General features: G+C 40.9%; 1 protein-coding gene across 8 annotated transcripts in view; it reads left to right on the forward strand.

Annotated features, from left to right (window-relative positions):
* The window catches only part of LOC104589487 (uncharacterized), a 110,353-nt gene that overhangs the window by 18,093 nt on the left and 65,934 nt on the right, over nucleotides 1-26,326 (forward strand). For 7 of the 8 annotated variants that reach the window (XM_010247837.3, XM_010247836.3, XM_010247838.3 and 4 more), the window contains exons 3-5: nucleotides 215-325; nucleotides 11,063-11,119; nucleotides 11,247-11,317. In XM_010247837.3, the coding sequence (XP_010246139.1) occupies nucleotides 215-325; nucleotides 11,063-11,119; nucleotides 11,247-11,317 (239 nt within the window). The remainder of the gene's footprint in view (nucleotides 1-214; nucleotides 326-11,062; nucleotides 11,120-11,246; nucleotides 11,318-26,326) is intronic. The other variant, XM_088887684.1, reaches the window with a different exon arrangement.

Raw genomic sequence — 26,326 nt, forward strand, 5'->3', positions numbered from 1 at the left:
AATAAAGATGCCACATCCAGATACATTTATTTGTTAATTTTATCACTTAGTTCCTAATGTGTAATGGAGCTTGCTTAGAATGTAGGCAATACCACTATCTGTGGCAGAGCTAACAAACTTTCTTATTTTCATTTAGATCATCTTCAGCTTGCTTTTTCTGATGCTTCAACTGACCATGAAATTTTTGGTTTCTAACTACTTTTGGTCATTCCAGGTTAAGGTTGATCCTGCACAACCTGCGCTATTAACTTGGCAACGAAAAGTAAATAGTCAGGCAAATGTTCTATCAGAATTCAACTTAACCATTCAAGAAATAATTCATCTGGTACATCTACAACTTTTTATGGCAGTTTTTCTTGTTTCTGTTCAACTTGTTCTTGCATGTAGGCCTTTGTTAAGTATAGTTGATTGACTGTGAGGGAAGCCATTATAGATAAATGATTCCTTTGTATCTGTTTTTCTAAGTAGAATTTTGTAGTATATACTACATATTATGTTTCTGTTCTTGAAACTAGTCTATGACGTTAGGCATTCTTGAGAGTTGTCTTATTACATTCTATTGAGCTATTGATTGACTGTGAGGGAAGCCATTATAGATAAATGATTCCTTTGTATCTGTTTTTCTAAGTAGAATTTTGTAGTATATACTACATATTATGTTTCTGTTCTTGAAACTAGTCTATGACGTTAGGCATTCTTGAGAGTTGTCTTATTACATTCTATTGAGCTATAACAGAGGTATTATTGGGATTTTTTGTATTTTTGGATTAATGTGGTATTTATGGGCATTTATGTTCTTTTTATGTCCTTCCATAATGAATGAAATATTGATTGGGAGCTCATGTGAGATACATGCCTAAATCCTAATCTATCCTCCCATTCTTCTTTTCTTTTATTTCTACAAATCTAGGCACATGATCTTTCTACCAACAACCTGGTATCAAAGCATCACCTTGATGATCTGAGAGCCTCTTTTTCATCACCGATTTCCTACTATTCACACTTTGTACAAATGTAGTCAGCAGTCCCTCTATTGTGACAATAAGGCAGTTATAAATATTGTAGCAAATCCTGTCCCCCACGATAAAATGAAACACATCAAAGTTGACAAGCACTTTATAAGGGAGAAGCTCGAGAAGGGTCAAGTGTCTACTCTGATATTCTTACAAAAGGACTTCACTATTTGAGGCACAATGAACTATGTGACAAGTTGGGCATGATTGACATGCACAACCCAACAGTCCAACTTGAGGGGGAACGTTGTATTTTTCTAGTAAGTGCCACAGGGGTGCCACAGAGCACTATTGTAATTTTATTTTATATTGGCTGTTCCCCTATTGTAGAATATGTTGTTCTACAATGCTTTGCAAGCTCACAACTTTCACAAATCTCAAATTGGACATCTGAACAGACTCGAACAAGTTAGGAAACAAACTTTTCAAAGACCTAAAAGATAAATGATCCAACTGGTTATGCCAAAGCATAACCTGACTAACAGATTGAGAAGCAAAAGACCTCCTAGCTTTACTATTTTCCCAATGAGATCTCCCTCCAAGAAGATAAATTCCATTCATCTCATGGCCAATCCCAATCACCTTCCTCGTCTGCAAATCCTGAAAAACACATCGATCAGGGGAAAAGGTCACTGAACAATTCTGGTTTTTAGTAATGCTACTAATTGGAAGCAAATTAGTACTAAGTTTAGGAACATGCAAAACTGAAGACAAAGAAATGGCATTAGACAACTTGATGTCTCCCGTGCTAGAAATGGGAACAAGAGAGCCATCAGCAATAGACATTTTGTCTCTGCCAGAAGATAAGTGATAGGTAGTAAACAGTGAGGGCAAGCCAGCCATACGATTAGATGCACCTGAGTCTATCACCCAATAGTGTTTAGTGTTACCTGGAGCTGAAGCATGATAAGCTGAGGCCCGTGTACCTGAATGAGCAAAAGCTGTGGGAGGAGCTGATGACGGTGTTGACAGCTGAGATGATGGTGCTGAATTACCAACTTCACTCTCCAACTGAGTCAGAGCAGCTAGAGTGTCTAGTGATGTGCCTCTTGTGCCTGATGAAGTTGCACAATCAATAGTAACAACCACATTGGCATTTCCCCTTTTGTTTATGAGTTTTGCTGGAACTAGATGGGGATGCAACTTCCAACATGTGTCTTTAGTATGCTTAGGTTTCTTGCAATGTTCACATACTAGGTCCCTCTTGTCCTCCTTCTTCATATCCCTACTCTCTTCACTGTGCACTAAGGAGTAGGCTTGAGATAGGGTCACACTATCTCTCGTTAGTAGTTGTTGTTTCACAATATCATATTCAAAATTCAGACCGGTTAGGAACTCAAAAACCCTATTAGTTTCAACTTGCTTTCTATAAGTCTATGCATCCTTCTGACTTTCCCACTCAATTGTTTCTAGGTGGTCAATTTCATGCCACAAGGATTTCAAAGTTGAGAAGTAAACCGAGACTGGTTTCTCTCCTTGCTTAAGATTATTAAACTCACATTTCAGCTCATAACCCCTAGAAACATTAAGGGGTTGGGAGTAGGTCTCTTTCATGATGTCCCAAATTTCCTTAGCTGTTTTTGCCCATAAGTAGTTTCGGCTGATGTGGCTGCATGGACTTGCATAGCCATGTCATAACCAAATAGTTCTCCTGAACTCTTTGGCATAAGTTTCATCCTCCTTAGTTGGTTCCTTCACATCAAGCAACAAATAATTCAGTTTTCCTCTACCCCCAATGGCCACCATAGCTGATTGGGAACATTCTAAGTAATTTGATCCATCAAACTTAATAGTTGTAATCTGAAAGGTGTTCTCAGACATGTTACCAGAACCACTAGCCCCCAAAACACCTTCCCCTTGGTTCTTAAACTCCATTCTTGGTTAAGATGTTAATCAAAAAACACTATTTTTATCACTGTGATAAGAGAAACTGCACCGAGAAATTGATAACAGCCGACATAGAAGGATGAATTTGGTTCGGCAACTATCCAGAAAAAATAAACAGCTCTACTAGATCTCCAAAGAACAAGAGCACTCAGTCTGGAATAAAAAAATGGTCCAACTACTGCCCAAAATTAACAGCAGTCTTGAATTTCAGGGTTTTATCTTAAAACCCTAAAAAACTCAGGAGAAGAGAGGAGATTTCCCAACCGCACCTCTCAGAATAAGCAAAAATAATCTTTTTTTAGCTCAATCTCAAGAAAAACAACTTCATGAAAAAAACTCTTGCCGCCACCTTCAAATTGATATCTGAACCCTAATCTTGAGGATTCGTAACTGCTTCTGATTCTTCCTGATCACTGGATCTCTCCAAGACTCTACAATCTCTTTAGTAGCAGCCTCACACTACCAGCAATCTCCAAGAACCAGCCAATGACCTTCTTTCTGCTGAAACTTCCAAACCTTGGAGGTTCTCATGTAGTCGGCCCGATTAGACTAGCATAAGAACTCCTAGGTTGGGTCTGGTACCAAGTAGTCGAATAGGACTACAATCTGTACTAGGTTTAATGACAAATTAACAAACAAAGATTGAAAAGAGAGAAGAGGATAAGAGAAGAGAAGAGGAGAAGAACTTGAAGAAGGGAATTCAGAAAAGAGAGAGAGACAATCGACAGCCGCCCCACTCTTACAATTTATATTAATATTTGAATGAAAGTAAAAGGGCTGAATTACCCTTACTGCTTACATGGCAAAATAATAAAAGAAAACTAATAACTATAAACTGAAATAAACTACCAACTAACAAACTGAAATAACTAACTGCTAACTACAGTCTAACTACAATCATATGAACAAAGTGGGGACCACATCAGTGTTATCTACAATCAGCAAAAGAATTCCATTCATTAATTAATTCAGAAACTTAGTACAACTGTTATAGCAATCCCATGAGCCCCTATTTACACCAGATTACAACTTTGCCCAAAATAAAAGAGGATCAACTCCTTGTTTTGCTAAACATCTGCCATCCCATTTGCAGTCGTTACCCAGATGAACTTGGAATTAAACCTCTTTACTAGAAACCAGGTGATGAAAGAAATCTTGATCAGATTTCTAATACACTATGTACTCTGGCTGATCCTAGACTTGCATGGATCCTACCAGAAAACTTTTGAAATCTGCTCTATACCAGCTTGTTATTGAAGTCAACAATAAGAGAAAAGTAAAATCAAGTAAACAGGTAATTAATGGAGGTAAAAACCACCTTTCCAGTTTCCAGACCATGGAAATAACATTAGTTTATACAAACCAGGAAACAGAGACGTCAGAGACCTTTTCTTGTCCCGTCAGTTCTGCAAGATGACATAAATGGTAAACATATGTACTGACCTTAGAAGAATAATCAGAAATATTATTGACATTAACTGTTAGAATGTTAAGAGTGATGTTCGGCTGATAAGAGTTCTTATTAGCCCATTCTTATGTTTAACTTATCTTGTAACTGGGCCTGTGTTAATGGGCCTAATCCTGTTTAATGATAAGTCATCTGGGTGTCCCATCACTAATCAGGGGCATCCCAGTAATTTCTTGTACCTTGTACTATATTCATCTATAAATAAAGGACTGGTCGACTGGCTAGTACAGTTCGACATTCTCTTTAGTTCTGTGGTTCTCTTCTCTTCTTTGCTACTTCGAGTATAGCTCTTCGGATTACATGGTATCAGAGCATTAGCTCCTTCCTGGTTTCAGCAGGCGCACTCTCTTCTCTTGCTGTCTTTTCATCTTCTCTCTTCCTTTTCTGGGTTGCTGCAGTGAAGACCTAGGAGTGTAAGAGAGTAAAGCAAGTTCGAACCTAGGGTTTCTCTTGGTTGTAGGACTCGAGGGAAGTAAGACCCAGAAGTAGATGTCCTACTAGATTATCTCCAGCAAATAGTAGCTATTGGGCTACTAAGAGAGGTCTGTATAGGACAGACCTAGTTGAGGACTGATTTCAGCAGTCCTAGCACTAGCCGAAAGGGGGAGAGCTTCCTCTACAGTTGCAGCTTCGTGCTCCAGCAAGACTTGCGCCGAACTGTGGTAACTTCAGTTACAGATTTTCTTCAGGTCGGTTATTAGTCCTACTTTGTGAACTTCAGTTACTGCACTGCACAGTTGCTTCAAGTCGCAGAACAAGCCCTAACTGAAGTAACTTCAGTTACTAGCACTGTGAACTGATTCAGTTACAGCCCCTTACTTGCTACTTCGGCCAGTCCTAAACAGCACTGTACAGTACCCAAATTGTGAACACTTCTACCAGCACTGTGAACACTGTGACCACTTCGGCCAGTCCTAAACAGAACCACCTACAGCACTGTGAACAACTCTTGGACTGAAGTCAGGATGTCCTCACTATCCGGTGAAGTTTCCTCTAGAGATAACAGACCTGTTACAAGGTCTTCAAACCTGGAAAACCCTAATCTGCACAGCTTGCAGATTACAAGTGTGCTGCTAGATGAGTATAACTTCAGAGAGTGGTCTGTCTCAGCAATGCTGTTCATTACCTCTCGTGAGCTCACAGGCTATTTGGATGGAGACAAGAAACAACCAGAAATTGGCAGTTCTGAATACACCGTGTGGCGCAAGGAAAATGCCACAGTCATGTCTTGGTTGCTGGCCTCTATGACTCCTAGGGTGGTCAGAACTGTTCATCACTTCCCCACAGCTGCTAAAATTTGGGAGAAAGTATCTAAGACATATGGCCAGAAAAAGAACAATGCTAGAATCTACAGGCTGAACCAAGACATTGCAGCCCTAAGGCAAGGAGACATGTCCGTGGCAACCTACTTTGCAACATTGGAAGGCCTCTGGGAAGAGCTTGACCACCATTTGATTTTGGATTGGGAAAATGCTAATGATAAGGGGAGGCATGACAAGCAGATTGAGGAGGGCAGAGCCTTCAAGTTTCTGGCGGGTCTTGACCCTGTATATGAAGGTATAAGGTCACAGATTCTAGGGAGAGATGAATTACCTGAGCTTCACCATGTCTACTACCTGGTGAGGAATGAAGAAGTAAGGAGAAAGGAGATGCAAGTTGACTCTCAGACACAGTCAACATAACTACCTGGAGAACATTCAGCCTTAGTCTCCACTAAGGGGAATAGATTTTCAGACAAGAAGTCCCTCAAGTGTACACATTGTAGTGGTGAGAAACACACAAAGGAGAAATGTTGGGTCTTGTACCCTCATCTGAAGCCAGCTGCTCTGAGAAATGACAAAAGGCAACATAAGGGCCACACAGCAAGTGGGAATCTTGCCACCAACAACAGTAGTGACAACTCACAGAGTACTCAGACAGTGTCATCTTCCACCGCAAGGCAGGCTGCCGACTCCTCTGGACCAAGTACTTCGGGCTTCACAGCTAGTGAGGTAGAGGTTCTCAGCCGGGTATTAGCCCGTCTGAAGAACAATTCTTTAGCTTCCACCTCTCTTGCCAAATCCGGTACAGCCTCTGCATTTAGTGCATCTAGTTCCATTAATTCTACCTCTTGAGTGAGCGCAAGAACATTGTCTGAGTACTCCGGGCCTCTACATATCATTTGTTGTCTAGCCAGGATAAGATGAGAGTAGCTGATGGGTCCCTCTCCACCATCTCTGGCAAGGGGGTGGTTGACCTAAGCAAGGATCTCTCTCTTAAATCAGTCCTACATGTTCCTAGTCTTACCTCAAATCTGTTGTCTGTTTCAAAGCTTACGAAAAATTTGAACTGCAGTATAACTTTCTTTCCTTCTCATTGTGTCTTCCAGGACAGATTGACGAGGAGAACGATTGGGAGTGGTCATGAGTATGGGGGCCTCTACTATTTTGATGAAGATGCCAGCTCAGCCTTGCAAGGTTCTACTACTAGTTTGGAAAGTGTGGAGTTAATAGCTAGGCTGCACTTGTGGCATGCTAGGCTAGGTCATTTGTCCTTTTCTTCCTTAGCAATGTTGTTTCCCGAATTATGTAAGGGCATTCCGAGTCAGAGTTTAATTTGTGATGTGTGTCAAATGTCAAAACAATGTAGATCAATGTATCCAATTTCTAGTAATGAAATTCAAGCCCCTTTTGATTTGGTTCATTCTGATGTTTGGGGTCCTTCACCCATTGTTTCCATTGATGGCTTCCATTAGTTTATCAGTTTTATTGACCATTATTCTCGGTGCACTTGGATTTATCTGTTGAAAGGATGTGATGAAGTTCCCCGGATAACTATGATGTTTTGCAAGATGGTTGAAACACAATTTGATAAAAAGATCAAGCAATTCCGTTCAGACAATGCGGCTGAATACTTTGAAAGATCCCTGAACTCATTCATGGAAGATGCAGGCATATCACATCAATCATCATGTGCTTACACCCCTCAGCAAAATGGGGTTGCTGAGCGCTAGAACAGGCATCTATTGGAGACAGCTCGAGCCCTTCTTTTCCAGCACAATGTGCCCAAGCGATATTGGTCTCAAGTTGTTCTCACTGCATCATATCTGATAAATCGGATGCCATCTAAGGTACTGGGTATGAAGACCCCTTTCTCTGTTTTGTGTCCCACTCTTCCAGAATTTCCTCTTCCCCGCGGGTTTTTGACTGTACATGCTTCATACATGTGAAGGATCCAAAGAAGACCAAACTGGATCCTAAGGCTACAAAGGGAATATTTTTGGAGTACTCTCCTACGCAGAAGGGGTATAAGTGTTATGATCCTGTCTCCAAGAAAAAATATGTTACCAGGGATGTAGTCTTTTTTGAGTCTCAACCCTATTTCCAGTCTTCTCAGAATCCTCTTCAGGGGTAGAGTAGTGGGTTGGAAGAGGATCCTCATTCTCCCTTCTTTTTTGTTCCCATTTCATCACCTTCCACTACTACTAGCAGTAACATTCCAGGTCAACCTAGTGAGACTTCCACTGTGCCAGTTGCTTCTCCAGATTCAACTGATGCTTCTGAAGGTTCCAGTAAACAAGAGAAAGAGATACTTACATACAGTAGAAGGAAGATGGCCCCTCAACCTCATGATTGCAACCAGTTGAACTCAGATTAATCTGTCTCTGCAATCCAATGTAATTCTGACTCACTCAATTCAGATTTGGATCTTCCTATTGCTCTCCGTAAGCCTGTTTGTTCTTGTACCACTCGGCATCCCATAGTTGATTATGTTTCTTACTCACACTTATACCCTGCCTATCATTCCTTTGTGTTTGCTTTTTCCTCTGTATGTGTCCCTTCCAGGTATTCAGAGGTGGCATCTGATCCAAGGTGGAAAGAAGCCATGAATGAGGAGATGAAAGCCCTAATGAAAGCAAGGACGTGGGAATTGGTGGACTTGCCAGAGGGGAAAGGCACTGTTGGGTGCAAGTGGGTATTCACAGTAAAGCACAGGGAAGATGGGTTAGTTGAGAGGTACAAGGCCAGACTTGTGGCAAAGGGATTTATACAAAAGTAAGGAATTGACTACAAGGAAACCTTTGCCCCTGTAGCAAAGCTCAACACAATCAGGGTTCTACTATCACTAGCAGCAAAATTCTCTTGGGAACTTCATCAGCTGGATGTGAAGAATGCCTTCCTAAATGGTGATTTTCATGAAGAGGTATTCATGGAACCCCCACCTGGGTATGATGTTGGAAAGAAGGTATGTAAACTAAGAAAAGCATTATATGGTTTGAAGCAATCTCCCCGGGCATGGTTTGAGAGACTTTGTTTGACCATGAAGAAAGTAGGGTACACTCAGAGCAGTGCAGATCATACATTGTTTATAAGGAGACAGGATGACAAACTTACAACACTCATATGGGTGAGGAATACTGTGATAAGGAAAGGTACCAAAAGTTGGTAGGAAAACTGATATACTTATCCGTTACTCGGCCAGACATTGCCTATGCAGTGCATGTTGTCAGTCAATTCATGCATTCACCAAAGACCCCTCATATGAGAGCAGTGGAAAGAATCCTCAGATACTTGAAGACTTGCCCAGGGAAAGGAATTTTATTCAGAAAAAACAGCAGACTTGAAATTGAAGCCTACACTGATGCTGATTGGGCTGGGTCTGTTGGAGACAAAAAATCAACCTCAGGTTATTGTATATTCTTGGGAGGAAACCTAGTCACATGGCGCAGTAAGAAGCAGAATGTTGTGGCTAGATCAAGTGCAGAAGCAGAATACCGGGCTATGGCACATGGGGTTGCTGAACTCTTATGGCTCAGGACTCTCCTTAATGAGCTTGGTATCCAGACTGAGGGTCCTCTCAAGCTGTATTGTGATAATAAAGCTGCTATCAACATTGCCAACAATCCTGTGCAGCATGACAGGACAAAACATATTGAAATTGATCGACACTTTGTCAGAGAGAGAATTATTTCAGGAGAACTCTGTGTGCCTTATACTCCATCAGAGATGCAGATCGCAGATGTATTAACTAAAGGGCTGGCATCAACGAAGTTCAGGGACATACTTGGCAAGCTACACATGATTGATATCCATGCTTAGCTTGAGGGGGAGTGTTAGAATGTTAGAGTGATGTTCGGCTGATAAGAGTTCTTATTAGCCCATTCTTATGTTTAACTTATCTTGTAACTGGGCCTGTGTTAATGGGCCTAATCCTGTTTAGTGATTTAAGTCATCTGGGTGTCCCATCACTAATCAGGGGCATCCCAGTAATTTCTTGTACCTTGTACTATATTCATCTATAAATAAAGGACTGGTCGACTGGCTAGTACAGTTCGACATTCTCTTCTGTTCTGTGGTTCTCTTCTCTTCTTTGCTACTTCGAGTATAGCTCTTCAGATTACATTAACCATTTTTCCACTTATGAGGCAATAGATCAGTGTTGGTCCAAGATTCTTCTCAACATTTTCTGTAAGAAAATCAGGTTGATCAACAGTGGTTTAACAGTCCATGATCAACAGTTTGGCAGGTATATGTGTCATTAAAATCCAATTCAATGGTTCACGGTCAGAGGGTTCTCTTAACAACCCATGAAACACTATATGTTATCGATCATCAGTTCCAAGACATTCAACATAATAAATCTTGGCCCTATGAATCTATGATCAAGAAAGAAATAAAAAAGGAGCGGAAGAGGTGAAAAGATCAGGGAAGTTCAGTCATTTCAACAGCAGTTCAATCGCCTTGAGGAAAGCTTTTGGATTGAAGAGAAAAGATTTAATTTGGTCTGTCTGATGGTGCTCTGATAGGGCATAGAAAGTTAAGAGATAAAGAGAAGACAGAAAGAGGAGAAAGGATTGTGTGAAAGTAAATGAACAGTGTTTTAAAAGATAATGAAGTTACATATCTGCACTTGTGCCTAGAAATACAAATATTACCACAGGGACCAACTAAGAATAATGCCATGGTATCACTTAAATAATTCTCTTTATAATTTATGAACAGGCTTGCACTGTTAACCTACAAAAGTATATGTTTGTGCCATATAAAATAAATTGGACTTGACGTGTTAATACATAAAATAATGTATCTGTGTGAGTAAAATTCACATGGAAGAGCTCTATTCTTGATTTTATGATACTAATGTAAAAAATATGGGATGAGCCTCAAGCAACTAAAGTTGTTCATCTATGTCAGATGCAAAAGTGTGCATCAAAACTATCCCATACGGCCTTTGGCAGTATTTATACATCGTACGGGAGTAAGGCACTTAGATAGGCAATCAAGAACGATCTTTTCTTGGGTTCAACATTCAGCAAAAAGTATATCTATAGAAGCCAAACAATGAGGAGACAAGGAACTGGGAACAGTTATATTGGGGATCATTCCCCCAGAAATGTATGATAAACATAAAAGAACATAAAAAAAGAATAGACTAAGCAGAAGAGGCTGGCATAAATTTCATGGGATGCTAGGCACATAATTGTTGTACAATGTTTTTTAATCAGAAACTGTAATAACTTTTATTATTTCAATAAAACTTATACAATAACTTTGACAGATTTTTGCTCCTACAGAGCCACTCCCCCAACCACATCATGCCAACAAAGAAGCCCAAAAGACTTGTTTCCAAGACCCCCATAGGCCCTGCCTGCATCTGTGTTTATGCATTCATATATGTACATTATCTAATTTAGTTGTTTGGCTTTCTTTGAAAGGCTCCAATGGGTTTTCGCATTTGGCGCTATCTCAAACAAGAAGCTTCTAAAGGGCGGGTAATTTTACTAATGTGAATGAAGAGTTCTATTTTGATCTAATGAAATGATTTGTTATAAATATATGTATCTCTAAGTTTACATCCAATTAATCTTTAATTTTTAAGCATATCTTGCTTTTCTTCAGGCAATAATTATGGATCCTTTCAAAAAACGCTTTGTTACATCCTGTCATGGTGTTCCACTTGGTGGTATTGGGTATACTTTTGTTATTAACTTTTATTACAAATTTTGTTAGTTTTATTTGATTTTGATAGACTATTTTTGTTAAGTAAACGGTGGAATTTGCTTTTGGGTAACTGAAATAATGTGGAAATTTATTTTTGACTATGATGATGCTCTTTTCAGATAATAAAAAAGGGCAGCACAGTGCATGAGGCTCCTGCCAATGCAGGTCCAGGGAGGGACAGATGTACACAGCCTTACCCCCTGCACATACAATGAGGCTGTTTCCAAGATTTGAACTATTTTGGGACATAAGCACATGGGCTTGGGCCTGTTACTTTTATATTATGCTCTTGTGTTTATTTGGGGGGTAATAGGCGTGGGCTTGTATTGTTCTGTTTGTCTTTTGTACTTTTGTACCTTGCTGTCACCTAAGCAGGGGCAAAGTTGTCCATGCATGTAATACCGTAAAGCTCTCATTTAAATATCAATAAGGGGCTGGAAGAGAAGATCTTCTGTCCAATCTTCCTTTCAAAATCTTCTCTTCTCTTCTCTTCTCCAAACTAGGGATTGAATCTTCCTGGTATTAGAATACTAATCCTACCCTGGTCTGCATTGTTCTTTCTCCTTTATTTTCTTGTCTCTCAGTTTGCTTTTTCTTTCTCCTGGAACCCTAGTTTTGGTCGCAAATCTCTAGGGTTTTTCCTTGGGGTTTCAAACTAAGGATACCCTAAGCTGTTTAGCTATGAGCTAGTGGAGCTCATGATGCAGGGAATAGTCAACTACAACTACTAGAGAGACCTGTTCTCTCAGGTGTAGAAGTTGGACGATCAAGTAGCAGTCCAAGAAGTTTTGTGGGCTATTGAAAGCAGGAAGGGTGCGGTTCAAGGATCTTAAATCATGTCTGAAATAGTTTTCTGGGACTGTTAACATTGGAGTCACTGTCTTTGGACTGTTACACCCTTGCTTTGGACTGTTAGCTTGTGCAGAGTTGCAGTAAGTTCAGTATATCCTCAAGCACCAGTCTGCCACCAGTGAAATGACCTCTAAAGAGAACAGGTCAAGTGAGAGTGTAGGCAGGGGTAGGTAAGCCAATAGAGGGGTCTACCTAAAGGATGGTAGATGGCTCTGGAGGTGGAGGAAGGGGAAGATTAGTTGCAGGCTTAAGGGAAACTAGGGTTTCAGTCCGAAAGGGCTACATGGGAGTTCTGGAAGATTGAGGTGAGGAGAGTAGAAAGCTACAAACAATAATATGATTTGATAACAGTGATAGAAAGAAATGAAAAAGAGGTTCTTGAAGAGAAGAGAAGAGGAGAAAGAGAAGAAGAGATGGGGAGAAGCCAATAATGATCTGGTCGTCCCACTCATTGTCTTATATACTCATGACATAAAACCGATTACAATGACTAACATGCCCTTAATAGGGTGGAGCTCCTAACATAAAAACAGTCTCAAAAATAAATATAAATTAATGGGCCTTGGGCCCAATAACACAAATGATTCTAAAACCTAAATAAGAAAACACATAAAAAACTCTTCCTCAAGTTGGGAGTAGATGTCATACATTCCCAACTTGCGTAGATCATGTTCAAACTTATTTCTTGCAACTCCCTTGGTGAGAACATTAACTAGTTGTAAGTCAGATGAAACATATGGTAGGCACACTTTCCCAGATGTCACCCTTTTTCTTATGAAATGTTTGTCCACTTCTATATGCTTTGTTCTATCATACTAAAATGGGTTATGGTCAATGTTAATTGCTGCTTGATTATCGTAGTACAACTTTATAGGTTCCTCCGCATCAATTTCAATCCTTCCTAGTAAGGACCGAACCTAGAGAAGCTCTGAAACACCATGTGCTATAGCTCTATATTCAACTTCTACACTTGACCCAGCTACAACTAATTGCTTTTTACTATTTCATGAAATCACATTACCCTCAACAAGAGTGCAAACTCCTAATGTAGATCTCTTGTCATCTAGGCATTTTTCCCAATCAACATTTGTTTAAGCTTCTAGCTTCAAGTTTTCATGGTCAACAAACAATATTCTTCTGCGTAGGTGTCCTTTCAAATAGGAAAGTATCCTCTCAATGGTTCTCAGTGCTGAACTCTTAGGGCATGCGTGTATTGACTCACCACACTAACTGCATAGGAGATATTTGGTCGTGTCATGCACAAGTATAACAGCTAGGCCACCAATTGATACCTCCCAATATCCCTTCTTAACTCACCATCTGAAGCATTAAATTGTGATTTTGGTCAATGGGTGTATTAGCTGGTTTAACCCCAAGTTTTCCCATCTCCTGTAGTAGGTCCAACACATATTTCCTATGGGAAATAAAGATCCTATGTTTAGACCTTGCCACTTCAATGCCCATAAAATACTTTAGCTCCCCAAGGTCCTTAATCTTAAACTCCTTGTGTAGGTTCCTCTTTAAGGCATCAATCTAACTTAGACCATTCCTTGTGACTACAATGTAATCCACATAAACTATTAGCGTTGACACTAAAGATCCTCTTCTTCACAAACAAGGTATGGTTTGATTGTGTTTGAGTGTATCCAAAACCAATCAATGCACTCCTAAACTGCTTAAACCAAGCTCTAGGTGATTGTTTCAATCTATATAAAGATTTCTTTGATTTGCATACCTTCCCTTTACCTACATCACCATAAAACCACTTAAAGGTCCATGTAGACCTCCTCCTGGAAATCTCCATTGGAAAAAATTATTCACATCAAGTTGGAAGAGAGGCAAAGAGTAGGTAGCTACTAGAGATGAGGATTCAAACTGAACTCATTTTGGCTACTAGTGCAAAAGTCTCCAAGTAGTCTATCCCATAAGTCTAACTATACCCTTTTGTAACTAACATTGCCTTGTACCTTACTATGCTTCCATCAGCCCTGTACTTTATAGTATAGACCCATCTACAACCTTCTCTTTGCTATTAGGTAGACCCACAACTTTCCATGTCTGATTTTTAATCAAGGTTTCCATTTCCTCCTGCATAGCTGTCCTCTACTCAGGTTTGGAGAGAGCCTTACAAACATTCTTGGGTATAGACATAGAATCAAGAGAGGAAAGAAAGGCTTGGTAGGAGGGAGATAATTTACTTTAGGAATGATGATGTGAGATACAATGAGCTCTTCCGCTTCCGGTGTACAATAGAAAGATCTGGGCTGTGCACATGGTGTAGTATCAATAGGAATTGAAACATCAGAGGGAGCAAAAGGCATACCTGAATTTGTGTCAGTCGAACCTAGAATCTCAAATGTGATAGGAAGTGGTGTGGGTTCCTTATTGTGGAATCAACCTCTTTGTGCTTTTGTAGGTGTTGATGTGTAAAATACTGATAAGCAAGATGTAATTGAGTAAGCAAAGTAGGCAAAACAATTAGGTCAGACATTGGAGTAGCTAAAGGAGATGAATAGAAAGTGGTGTGGGTTGCTCATTTCTTCCCTCAAAACACTCCCCTAAGAAAGACTCCCTAAAAGAAAGGTGTGGACTCAAAGAAAGTGACAACCATGGTGACATACCAGCTCCCTAACACCAAATCATAACAACAATACCCCTTTTGATTTCTTGCATACCCAAGGAATACATACTTTTTTACTTTAGGGTCTAGCTTTGAGCTGTGAGGACCAAGAATATGGACAAAGCATACACATCCAAACTCATCAAGAGATCTCATCAAATATACCCAAGAATATCGTGAACATTCACAAACAAGAGAAAGTAGTGAGCCACCCATAGAAGGAGCAATGATATGGTCCTTGAACATTAGTATGAACAATATAAAAAACTGAAGAACATCTTTAATTACTTCACTTAAAAGAATGTCTACAATGTTTTCTAAGTTGACAACCTTCACACTCCAAACTAAACAACTTAACAAAGTCAAATAGCTTTGGAAACAAAAAATACAAAGAACTATAAGACAAATGCCCTAACCAATTATGCCAAAGCATAATCTGACCTATTGACTTTGACTCATATTATTGTTGCTGACATGATGACTTTGGTGACTAGGAAGCACTTTGAGAAGGTAGACTCCATTCACCTTACAACCACTCCCAATCGTCCTCTTTGACTTTAGATCCTACAAAACACAATGACTAAGAGAAAAAAATTATTGAACAATTCAAATTTTTTGTCAAACTATTAGTAGAAGTTCAGGACTGTTATCAGTCTTGAACCCTAATGGATTTCAGGTTCGAAAATAAGAAGAAAGGTAAAGAGAAAAGAGGAGGAAGATGAAGTAGAAGCAGTAGAACACAAGAGTTGAAAAGGAGGAGCAGAAGCTTGATGTTTTGCCGCCACCACTTTAATTAATATTTATAGGTTATGCTCATTACATGGAAAGGACAGATCTGCCCTTAGTCTTTACAGAACAAGTAGAGCAAAAATAAGACTGAAATAAATAACAACTGAAACAACTAAGTGACCAATAGCTAACCCTAGGAAGACTAGAACACCTTTTACCCTACGAACACAATGGGACCATAGCTGTGGGGCCCACATCAGTGTTCTCTACACTCCCCCTCAAGTTGGGAATAAATGTTTATCATTCCCAACTTGGATAGATCCGCCTCTAGCTTCTTCCGTGGTACAGCTTTGGTGAGGATATCTGCCAGCTGCATGTTGGAGGTGATGTATGGGAGACACACTTCTTGTGATGAGACCCTCTCTCGTACAAAGTGTCGATCAACTTCAATATGTTTAGTTCTGTCATGCTGCACCGGGTTGTGTGCTATATTAATAGCCGCTTGATTATCACAGTACTCAGCTTCAGCACTAGATCGGGAGACAACACTCTGTTTCTTACTCCTCCAAGAGACCAGGTTACCTCCCACAAGAGCACAATATCCAGAGGTAGACCTTCTGTCATCAACACTCCCAGCCCAATTGGCATCCGTATAGACTTCCACCTTCATGTGATCATTGTTCTTGAACAGTATACCTCTACTCGGGCATCTCTTCAAGTATGCTAGTACTCTTTCTACTGCTAGAAGGTGCGTGGTTCTAGGAGAATGCATGTACTGACTGACAACACTAACTGCATAACTGATATCTGGCCGAGTGAGGCATAGATATAGGAGCTTTCTCACTAACCGCTGGAACATAACTTTGTCTTCAAGCAGCTCCTCACTCTCTGCACTAATCCTGTGGTTCTGTTCAATGGGTGTATTTGCAGGTTTGACACCCAACTTTCCAGTTTCAGCCAATAGATCTAGAACATATTTCCTCTGAGAGACAAAGATCCCCTATTTAGATCTAGCAACCTCAATACCCAAAAAATACCGTAGTGTCCCCAGATCTTTCACCTCAAACTCTTGATGAATGACCTGTTTGAGGGACTCAATCTCATGGCTGTCATTTCCTATTACCACAATATCAACATATACTGCAAGTAGTGTTAGTGAGGACTCCACCCTCTTGATGAACAGTGTATGATCTGACTGGGCCTGTACATAACTGAACTTCCCAAGGGCTAGTCTGAATCTGTAGAACCAAGCTCTAGGTGACTGCTTCAAACCATACAATGCCTTATTGAGCCGGCAGACCTTCTTACCTGCCTTTGTATCATAGAATCCAGGAGGCAACTGCATGTAAACCTCTTCCTGCAAGTCCCCATTCAAGAAGGCATTTTTAACATCCATTTGGTACAAAGGCCAAGTGTAGCTTGCTGCAAGAGATAATAGAACCCGAATGGTGGTCATCTTGGCTACCGGGGCAAATGTCTCCAAGTAATCTATACCATAAGTCTGAGTGAACCCTTTTGCAACTAGCCGAGCTTTGTACCTCTCAATGGAACCATCCGCATTGTGCTTCACAGTAAATACCCATCTGCATCCAACTGGTTTCTTTCCTTTGGGCAAGTCAACTAGCTCCCAGGTATTATTTTTCAACAGGGCATCCATTTCAACTTGCATTGCACCTCTCCACTCCGGGACTGATAGGGCTTCTTGCACTGTTCTTGGAATAGGGACATTAGCAACGGAAGTGAGATAGGACCTGTAGGAGGGAGATAGGCGATTATAGGACAAAAACTAGGAGATGCAGTGGGCTGTAGATGTGGTGCAATGCCGTTTTCCTTTACGGATGGCAATGGGAAGGTCAAGGTCATCTGTAGGGGATGAGGTAGCAACAGTGGAAGGAGTCTCTGTGGGCCCTGGGACTGTAATATCTGAACTTGGAGCCGCAAAAGAGGTTGGAGCTGGCCGGGACTGCTGATGACTGGGATCAACCTGGCTGCATCGCCTGTGATATACTCTCAACTCCCGGTCCCCCTAACCACCTTCGCTACTACAGCCTTCATCATCCACTAGAATAGGTAAGGGAACAGCCCCAAAAGTATTAACCCTGCCCTCATTGCACTCCCCTTGAAGAAAAGGACCCAAATCTCCACGCTCACTACTCTCCCCCTGAGGAGAGACCTGAGAATAGTAGGGTGTCTCCTCAAAGAAAGTGACATTCATGGATACAAACTTCTTCCCTGAGACAGGATCATAGCAACAATAACCCTTGAGTTTGTGCATAACCAAGAAAGATGCATTTGGAGGCCTTGGGTTCAAACTTGGAATGATGGGGACCGAGAAGCTGAACAAAACAGGTACAATCAAATATTTTGAGGGGAACAGTGAACAACTCCTCATCTGGGTATAGAAGGCAAAAAGGAGATGACATATCAAGAACCCGGGAAGGAAGCCGATTAATAAGATATACCGTCGTGAGGATAGCATCACCCCAGAAGTGAATAGGGACATTGGAGGTAAACATAATGCTTCTAGCCACCTCCAAGATGTGCCTATTCTTCCTTTCTGCAACCCCATTCTGCTGAGGTGTATGAGGGCAAGTGCTCTGGTGAATAACCCCATGAGTAAGAAGGTAAGATGCCAATGGCTTAGCAAAGTATTCCTTTGCATTATCAGATCTAAGAACTTTGATCTTGGCATCAAACTGGGTTAGGATCATTTGGTGAAAGTTTTGGGTCAGGGCGGGAACCTCATCTCGTGAACGCATAAGATAAACCCAAGAAAACCGGGTATGGTCATCAACAAATAACAGAAAATATCTGTACCCACCCATGGAAGGAATGTGATATGGCCCCCAAACATCCGTATGCACAAGATCAAAAGGACGATTGCTCCTTTTATTACTCAACGAATAAGAGTGTCTACAATGTTTAGCAAACTCATAGCTTTCACATTGCAATTGGGACAACTCAATAGACTCAAACAAATTAGGAAACAAACTCCTTAAGGACCGAAAAGACAAATGACCCAATTGGCATAACCGAACTCACACTCTGGGAAACAAGTGACTTCTTATCCCCTGACTCTTTCCGACGAGAACTCTCCCCGAGCGGATAGATCCCATTCGTCTCACGGCCAGTCCCAATCACCTTCTTCGTCTTTAGGTCCTGAAAAACACACCGGTTAGGGAAGAAGGTTACTGAGCAGTTCATGTGTTTGGTAATACTACTGACTGAAAGAAGGTTAGTATCAAGCTTAGGGACATGTAAGACAGAAGACAAGGAGATGATATCCGATAGCTTGATGTCACCCTTGCCAGAAATGGGGACAAGAGAGCCATCAACAATAGATACTTTATCCCTACCAGAAGATAAATGATAAGTGGTAAACAATGAAGGCAAGCTAGTCATATGGTCGGATGCACCTGAATCTATTACCCAACAGGGTTCAGTGGTACCTAGAGCTGAGGCAAAGCAGGCTGAGGCTCGAGTACCTGAATTTGCGAAAGCAAATGTGGCGGGGGCTAATGGTGACTGCGGTGGCTGAGCTGAGTTCCCAACTTCCCTTTCCAACTGTATAAGAGCAGCTCGAACTGCGGCTAAGGTCTCTAAGAATGTGCCTCTTGTGCCAGACGAGGATGCTGAATTAGTATGCACTGCCACATGAACGTTACCCTTCTTGCTTCTTAACTTTGCCGGGACCAAATAAGGATGTAGCTTCCAACATGTTTCTTTTGTGTGTTTGGGTTTCTTACAATGCCCACATACCACATAACTGCTGTTCCCAATACTGCCTTCTGCCTGATTCTTAAACTCCATTTCGGTCAAGAACCAGAAGTCTCAAAATTAGGGTTACTACAGCCAAAACCAGCACTTGGACTATCAACCACAATCACAAAATCAGTATAGAACCAATCTATACTCACAATAGATGTACATGAAACAGGTATAAAACTGATATGAAATCAGTAACCACACACAACAGCAACAGTCCGAACTGTTTTCACCCCCTTAGAAGAGTTCGAAACCCCAAAAGAAAACTGAAAAACAGTTTGAAGAACAATCTGATATGCTGAAGCCGAATTGGGGTTTTAATCAGTTCTAAAAGCAAATTCTCAGCCGTACACTCCAGACAGTACCGTACGGATAAGGCTCGTAGTAGGGTTAATATGAAACCCTAAAACTGATCAATGTTGAGGAGTACTATTAGGGTTTGCCGCAGTATTAGATCACAAGGTTCAGTCTAGTACTAGGGTTTGCCGCAGGATTAAGACAAAACCCTAGAGAATAGAAAGATAAACCCTAGAGTGGTTCGGCCGCCCTTGCTAGATAGGTCCAACCTATCTTCTCTGATAGTACTTCTCTCAGAAAATAAAAAACTTACAATAGGATGTTGTTCGCTGCCTTCCAAGGTTACTCGAACCCTAGCCTTCTCTGATTCTTCCTGATCACCAACTCGCTGCAACTGTGGCAATTCTTCAAACAGCTGCTAATCCTCTGGAGATCTCCATGAACCAGTCAACGAACTCTATTTTCTCAGCTTCCAGCCTTAGATGGTTCTCATGTGGTTGGCTGGACTAGACTCACATGAGAAACCCTAGCTCTGATACCAAGCAGAAGTTCATGACTGTTCAGTCTTGAACCCTAATGGATTTCAGGTTCGAAAATAAGAAGAAAGGTAAAGAGAAAAGAGGAGGTAGAGGGAGCAGAAGCAGTAGAACACAAGAGTTGAAAAGGAGGAGCAGAAGCTTGATGTTCTGCCGCCGCCACTTTAATTAATATTTATAGGTTATGCTCATTATATGGAAAGGACAGATCTGCCCTTAGTCTTTACATAACAATTAGAGCAAAAATAAGACTGAAATAAATAACAACTGAAACAACTAAGTGACCAATAGCTAACCCTAGGAAGACTAGAACACCTTCTACCCTACGAACACAGTGGGACCGTAGCTGTGGGGCCCACATCAGTGTTCTCTACACTATTCATAGATAAAAGATTAGTACTCATTCTAGGAACATGCTATACAAAAGGTAGGGTAATGGTATCGGTTATTTTGATAGACCCCTTCCCAACAATGGGAACATGGGAGTCATCATCTATAGAGGCTTTATCTCTATCAGAGTAGAGGTGGTATGAAGAGAAAATGGTGGAAATATTGGTCATATGTTCTAAGGCTCCTATCTATAATCCATGGAGGTCCCCCTTATCTGTGGTGGAGGCATAATTTGTAGTGGCATATGAACTACCTGTATGAGCAAATGAAGTAGTATGACTAGCTCCTGGGCTGCTTCCACCTTGTCCACCCGGTGAGTTAGTTGTATCTCTCTGACTTAGAAACTACTCATATCTCTCTAACTCGACCATAGCTACAACTATTGCAATTTACTCTAAAGAAACTATTGTAGGCGGTCGAAATAAGTTACCTGTTATTACCATATTAGTGTTCCCCTTCTTATTTCTAAGCCGAATGTATAAGATGTGGATGAAGCTTCCAACAAGTATCTTTGGAATGGTTAGGCTTCTTAAAGTATTCATAAATTAAATCCTTCTTATCCTCTTTCCTACTATCACTACCACCATTATCCCCACTAGGCTTAAGTTTCACTGTGCTAACTATAGCAGACTACTGATTAGGTTCCTCATCATTACATTCCTCCTACTCTCTTCTCTAGACACAAAGGCATATGCCTGAGAGAGAGTTACACTATCACTAGAAAGAACATGTTACTGTGCAATAACATATTCTAGATTGAGTCTTGCTAGAAACTTAAGCATTCTATTCTTTTCTACTAGCTTCTGGTAAGTAGCTCCATCTTTACTACTCTCCCAAACCATAGTCTCCAAATGGTTTATCTCCTGTCGCAAGGTTTTGAGGGCTGAAAAATAAACTGCAATAGATTTATCTCCCTTTCTAGTAGTAATCACCTAATTCCTCAATTGGTAGGTCCAAGCAACATTCTCACTCTATGAATAAGTCTTTGCAACTCCATTCCAAATTTCCTTAGCTCTATTATCCCATAGAAAGTTCTTGCTTATATGGGGTAACATAGAATTGCACAACCAAGTCATCACCATGTAATTCTCTTACACTCACCAGGAAGAATTGTTCTCAGGTTTTTTCTCTTTACTTGTTACATATCCCAATTTCTATGGGCACCAGTGGCCATTTTGGCTGATTATGATCACTTTAAATAATTTGTACGGTCCAACTTAACTATAGTGATGGTCCCTGCCCCAAAAGGATCACTAGCACCTCTTACATTTAGTCCCATTTCACCGGTAGACTTGTGCTCAACTCCACTGTCTTCCATAATTCCTAGGGCAGTTTAGAAAATCAATTGTAGATAAGAAAAAAATAGATTGATCCCCTTTGGAGGCCTTAACCAAACTTATATCACCTAGAAACCTTCACTCAGAGAGATTCCTAGCTTCCTGGGAGCCGGTAGAAACAGGGGAAAAAGCTGCTGCTTTCTCTAGAGACCTCAAAAAACTCAGAAGCTGAACAGTCCCCTTTAGAAAACACCAAGAAGTCTAAAAATTCCTGAGCGCCCCTTCCTAAGTCAAAAATAAAGAGTCCTACTACAATCAAGATTCTTCCTCTTTCTCCAGTTCTTCCTAATTTATATGATAAACCCAAGATCTGACACAAGGGGTTCTAGATCCACCAAAAAAATCCAAGAACTTGGCCCTTTTGAAGTCTTCAATCAGCTCTCTAACTCACCATGCAGTCAGCTGTTCTAGGCCTGCCTGATGGAAGACTCAAAAAATCTCAAAGAAAAGAAAAAGAGGTTCTTGAAGAGAAGAGAAGTGGGACAAGAGAAGAGATGGGGAGAAGCCAATAATGATCTGTGTTGAAGATTAATTAGTTTTGTGATGTTTTTCTGAGTAGATGTTTATGTTAGTTGTTAGATAGGAGGTGGGGACCACAGTAGTTAAGTGAGTCCAAATTTTATTATGTTTTTTGAGTGTTATATATGCTGTTTTATGTTTTGCCGCCCTATAAGGGCATAGTTGTCTTTGGACTGTTCTATTATTTTAGTATAAATAATAAGTGAAGGGGGCAGCCAGATTAATTGCTCTCTTTTCTTTCAACTTCTCTTCTCTTCTTCTCCTTCTCTCTTCTCTCTTCAAGAAATTACTTTCTTTCATATTTTTTAATAAAGCAGATTTCTACTTGGTATCAGAGCATCGGCTAGGGTTTCTTGAAGCATTCTCATGCAGCCCTAGATCAGCCGATTGCATGAAGAAGTAAAGGGCTGATCAATTTGCTATAGATTGCCCAGTTCTTGGAGTTTTTGGTGGGAATTAGACATCAGGAAGGTGATCTACTGTTCGGCATCAAAATCAGGAAGAACTGGAGTACGGGGAAGAGTCCCAGAAAAGTTGGACTCTTTGTTTTTTATCTGATCTTGGGCGCCCAGGTATTGTTAGTTTTCTTTTGATTTTCTGAAGAGGGCAGTTTGGTTTTTGAAATTTTCTAGGCCTCCCGGAGTGATCGATTCACTTTTCTCTTTGTTGGGAGGCGTGGGGAGGAGAGAGATTTCCCTCCAGCTAGGGTTTTCTTCTTCCGGAAGGGTTGGTTTCTGTGTGTGTGGTATTAAATTATTTTTTGAAGGTCTCCAATCTATTTTTTCTTACTGTTGAACTGTTCGAAGTAAAATGGAGAGTTGGAATACCGAGATGAAATCTACCGGTACTGTGGGACTGGGTATTGGATGTAGTAGTGATATTTTTGGGTCTGGGATCATTACTACAGTAAAACTTGATGACACAAATTATTTGGAGTGGGCACAATCAGCTAAGATGGCTATTGGTGCCAGTGGAAAATTAGGGTATCTCACTTGGGAGGAGAAGAAACCTGATATAGACTCTTCCCGATGGGTGCAAGAGCTGGCCTGCACCCCAACATGCCTGTCTCTTGTAGAAGGTCAAGGATGTATTTCCGTTGACATATATAGATGCCCTCTTTGGATCTAGCAACTTCAATCCCTAGAAAGTATCTCAATTGACCCAGGTCTTTGATTTCAAATTCAGCATCTAGGACCTCCTTCAGCCTTTTAATCTCTTCCTTATCATCCCCAGTAATTACCATATCATCTACATAGACGATAAGAGCTGTAAGTTTCCCATTTCTCTTCCTTATGAATAGGGTATGATCTGCCCCGCTTTGAGTATATCCACCTTTCTTCATGGCTCCACATAGCTTCTCAAACCAAGCTCGAGGGGACTGTTTAAGGCCATATAGTGCTTTTCTCAGTCTACACACTTTCCTGCCAAATTCATAACCTGGTGGAGGATCCATGAATACCTCGTCATGTAGATCACCATTTAAAAAGATATTCTTCACATCCAGCTGATGAAGCTCCCACGAGAAATTTGCAGCTAATGATAGTAGAACTCTGATAGTGTTGAGTTTTGCTACCGGAGCAAATGTTTCTTTGTAGTCAATTCCTTCCTTTTGAGTAAATCCCTTTGCTACGAGTCTAGCCTTGTATCTTTCAATGGACCTGTAGAGAAGATGGGCCGAATGGCCCATAGGTTGTTTATTCTTTCTTGTTATTTATGTTTTTCTATAATGGGCCTTATTTTGGGCCCATCTTGTCTATATTAAGTTCTTTTTAAATTCTTGCCCAACTAAGGGCCTCCTTGTAATTATTCAAATATATCTTAATAAAATAGAGTTAGGGAGCTGAGAGGGAGTAGGTTCGAAACTCTCATTCTCAAACCCTCATTGCCGAACTCTCAAGCTCTCCTCTCTTCAGTTTTCTTCAGGACCCATCCTCCCTATGCTTCACAGTGAACACCCACTTGCATCCAACAATGCCTTTCCCTTCTGGTAGATCTACTAATTCCCAAGTCCATGCTTTCATTAAGGCCTTCATTTCTTCATTCATAGCCTCTTTCCACTTTGGGTCAGACACTGCCTCTGAGTACCTAGTAGGAACATGCAGAGAAGAGAGAGCAGACACAAAAGAACAATAACGAGGGGACAAATGTGAGTAAGTCAAAATCAGCAATGGGGTGTCTGATAGTACAAGAACGGGTAGACTTACGAAGGGCAATCGGAAGATCCAAGTCAGAGGAATTGATAGGATTACCTTGAGTTACTGAGACAGGTTGATCCGAGTCCAATTGGTTGCTGTCATGAGTTGGAGGACTCTTCTTCCTTCTATTGTAGGTGATTCTGATATCTTTCTGCTACCTGCTAGAGTCTTTAGTAACATTTGCAACATCACTAGTAGTAGCTGGGCCAATGGGAGCCTCAGTAGATTCACCTGGGATACTACAACTAGGAGGATCAAGAGGAGAGGATGGAAGATCCGAGGCAGAGAGGGGCACAAAGAAGGAAGGAATAGAAGGATCAACAGTAGGGTCCTCTTCCATCCCATTAGTCTCCCCCTGAAGAGGATCCTGGGAAGATTGAAAGTAGGATTGAGACTCAAAGAACACCATATCTTTTGTGACATATTTTTTCTTGGTGACTGGATCGTAACACTTGTATCCCTTCTGAGTAGGAGAGTACCCCAAGAAAATTCCCTTCGAAGCTCGAGGATCCAATTTGGTCTTCTTCGGATCCTTGACATGTATGAAACATACACACCCAAAGACCCTCGGTGGAAGAGAAAAAACAGGAAGGTGAGGGCAAAGAACAGAAAACAGAGTCTTCATCCCCAAGCCCTTAGATGGCATTCGGTTTATCAGATACGATGCAGTAAGGATTGCTTGAGACCAATAGGCTTTTGGAACCTTGTGCTGAAATAGTAAAGCTCGTGCGGTCTCTAATAAGTGTCTATTCTTGCGCTCAGGAACCCCATTCTGTTGGGGGGTACTAGCACAAGATGACTGATGGATCATTCCCGCATCCTCCATAAACAAGTTTAAGGACCTTTCGAAATATTCAGCAGCATTATCTGACCTGAATTGCTTGATTTTCTTGCCAAATTGTGTTTCAATCATTTTGCAAAATGCCATGGTTACTCGCGGCACTTCATCTCGTGTCTTTAACAAGTAGATCCGTGTGCATCGAGAATAGTGATCAATAAAACTGATAAAGTATCGATAGCCATCAATAGAAACAATGGGAGAAGGACCCCAAACATCAGAGTGGACTAAGTCAAAAGGTGTTTGAATTTCATTACTAGAAGTTGAATACACAGTTCTACACTGTTTTGATAATTGATAGACTTCACAGACTAACTTTTGACTTGAAACACCTTGGAACAATTCTGGAAACGACATTTCCAATGGCGAAAACTGTAAATGACCTAGCCTAGCATGCCACAAGTGTAGCTTAGTTAATGACTCCACATTAGATTGACCACTAGTAGTAGATGTTTGTAGGGCCGAACTGATGTCTGCATCAAGGTAGTAGAGGCCTACACGCTCATGACCACTCCCAATCGTTCTCTTCGTCAAACTGTCCTGAAAAACACAATGAGTAGGAAAAAAAGGTTATGCTACAGTTCAAGTTCTTGGTAAGTTTTGAAACAGATAAAAGGTTTGAAGAGAGATTGGGAACATGCAAGACAGATTTGAGTGAGAGGCCTTTGCTTAGGTCAACCACTCCTTTCCCAGATATGGTAGAGAGGGAACCATCAACAACCTTCATCTTGTCTTGGCTAGACATTAAATGATAGGAAGAAAATAAAGAAGACATGTGAGTCATGTGGTCAGTCGCACCGGAATCAATAATCCAGGAGGCTGGATCAATGGAACTAGTAGCACTAAAGGCGGAGACAATACCTGATCCGGCAAGGGAGGTGGAAGCAAGGGAATTTATCC

Source organism: Nelumbo nucifera, chromosome 5 (genome assembly GCF_055504915.1).
Source record: "Nelumbo nucifera cultivar China Antique chromosome 5, China Antique-T2T, whole genome shotgun sequence".
In the NCBI taxonomy this organism is placed as follows: Eukaryota; Viridiplantae; Streptophyta; class Magnoliopsida; order Proteales; family Nelumbonaceae; genus Nelumbo; species Nelumbo nucifera.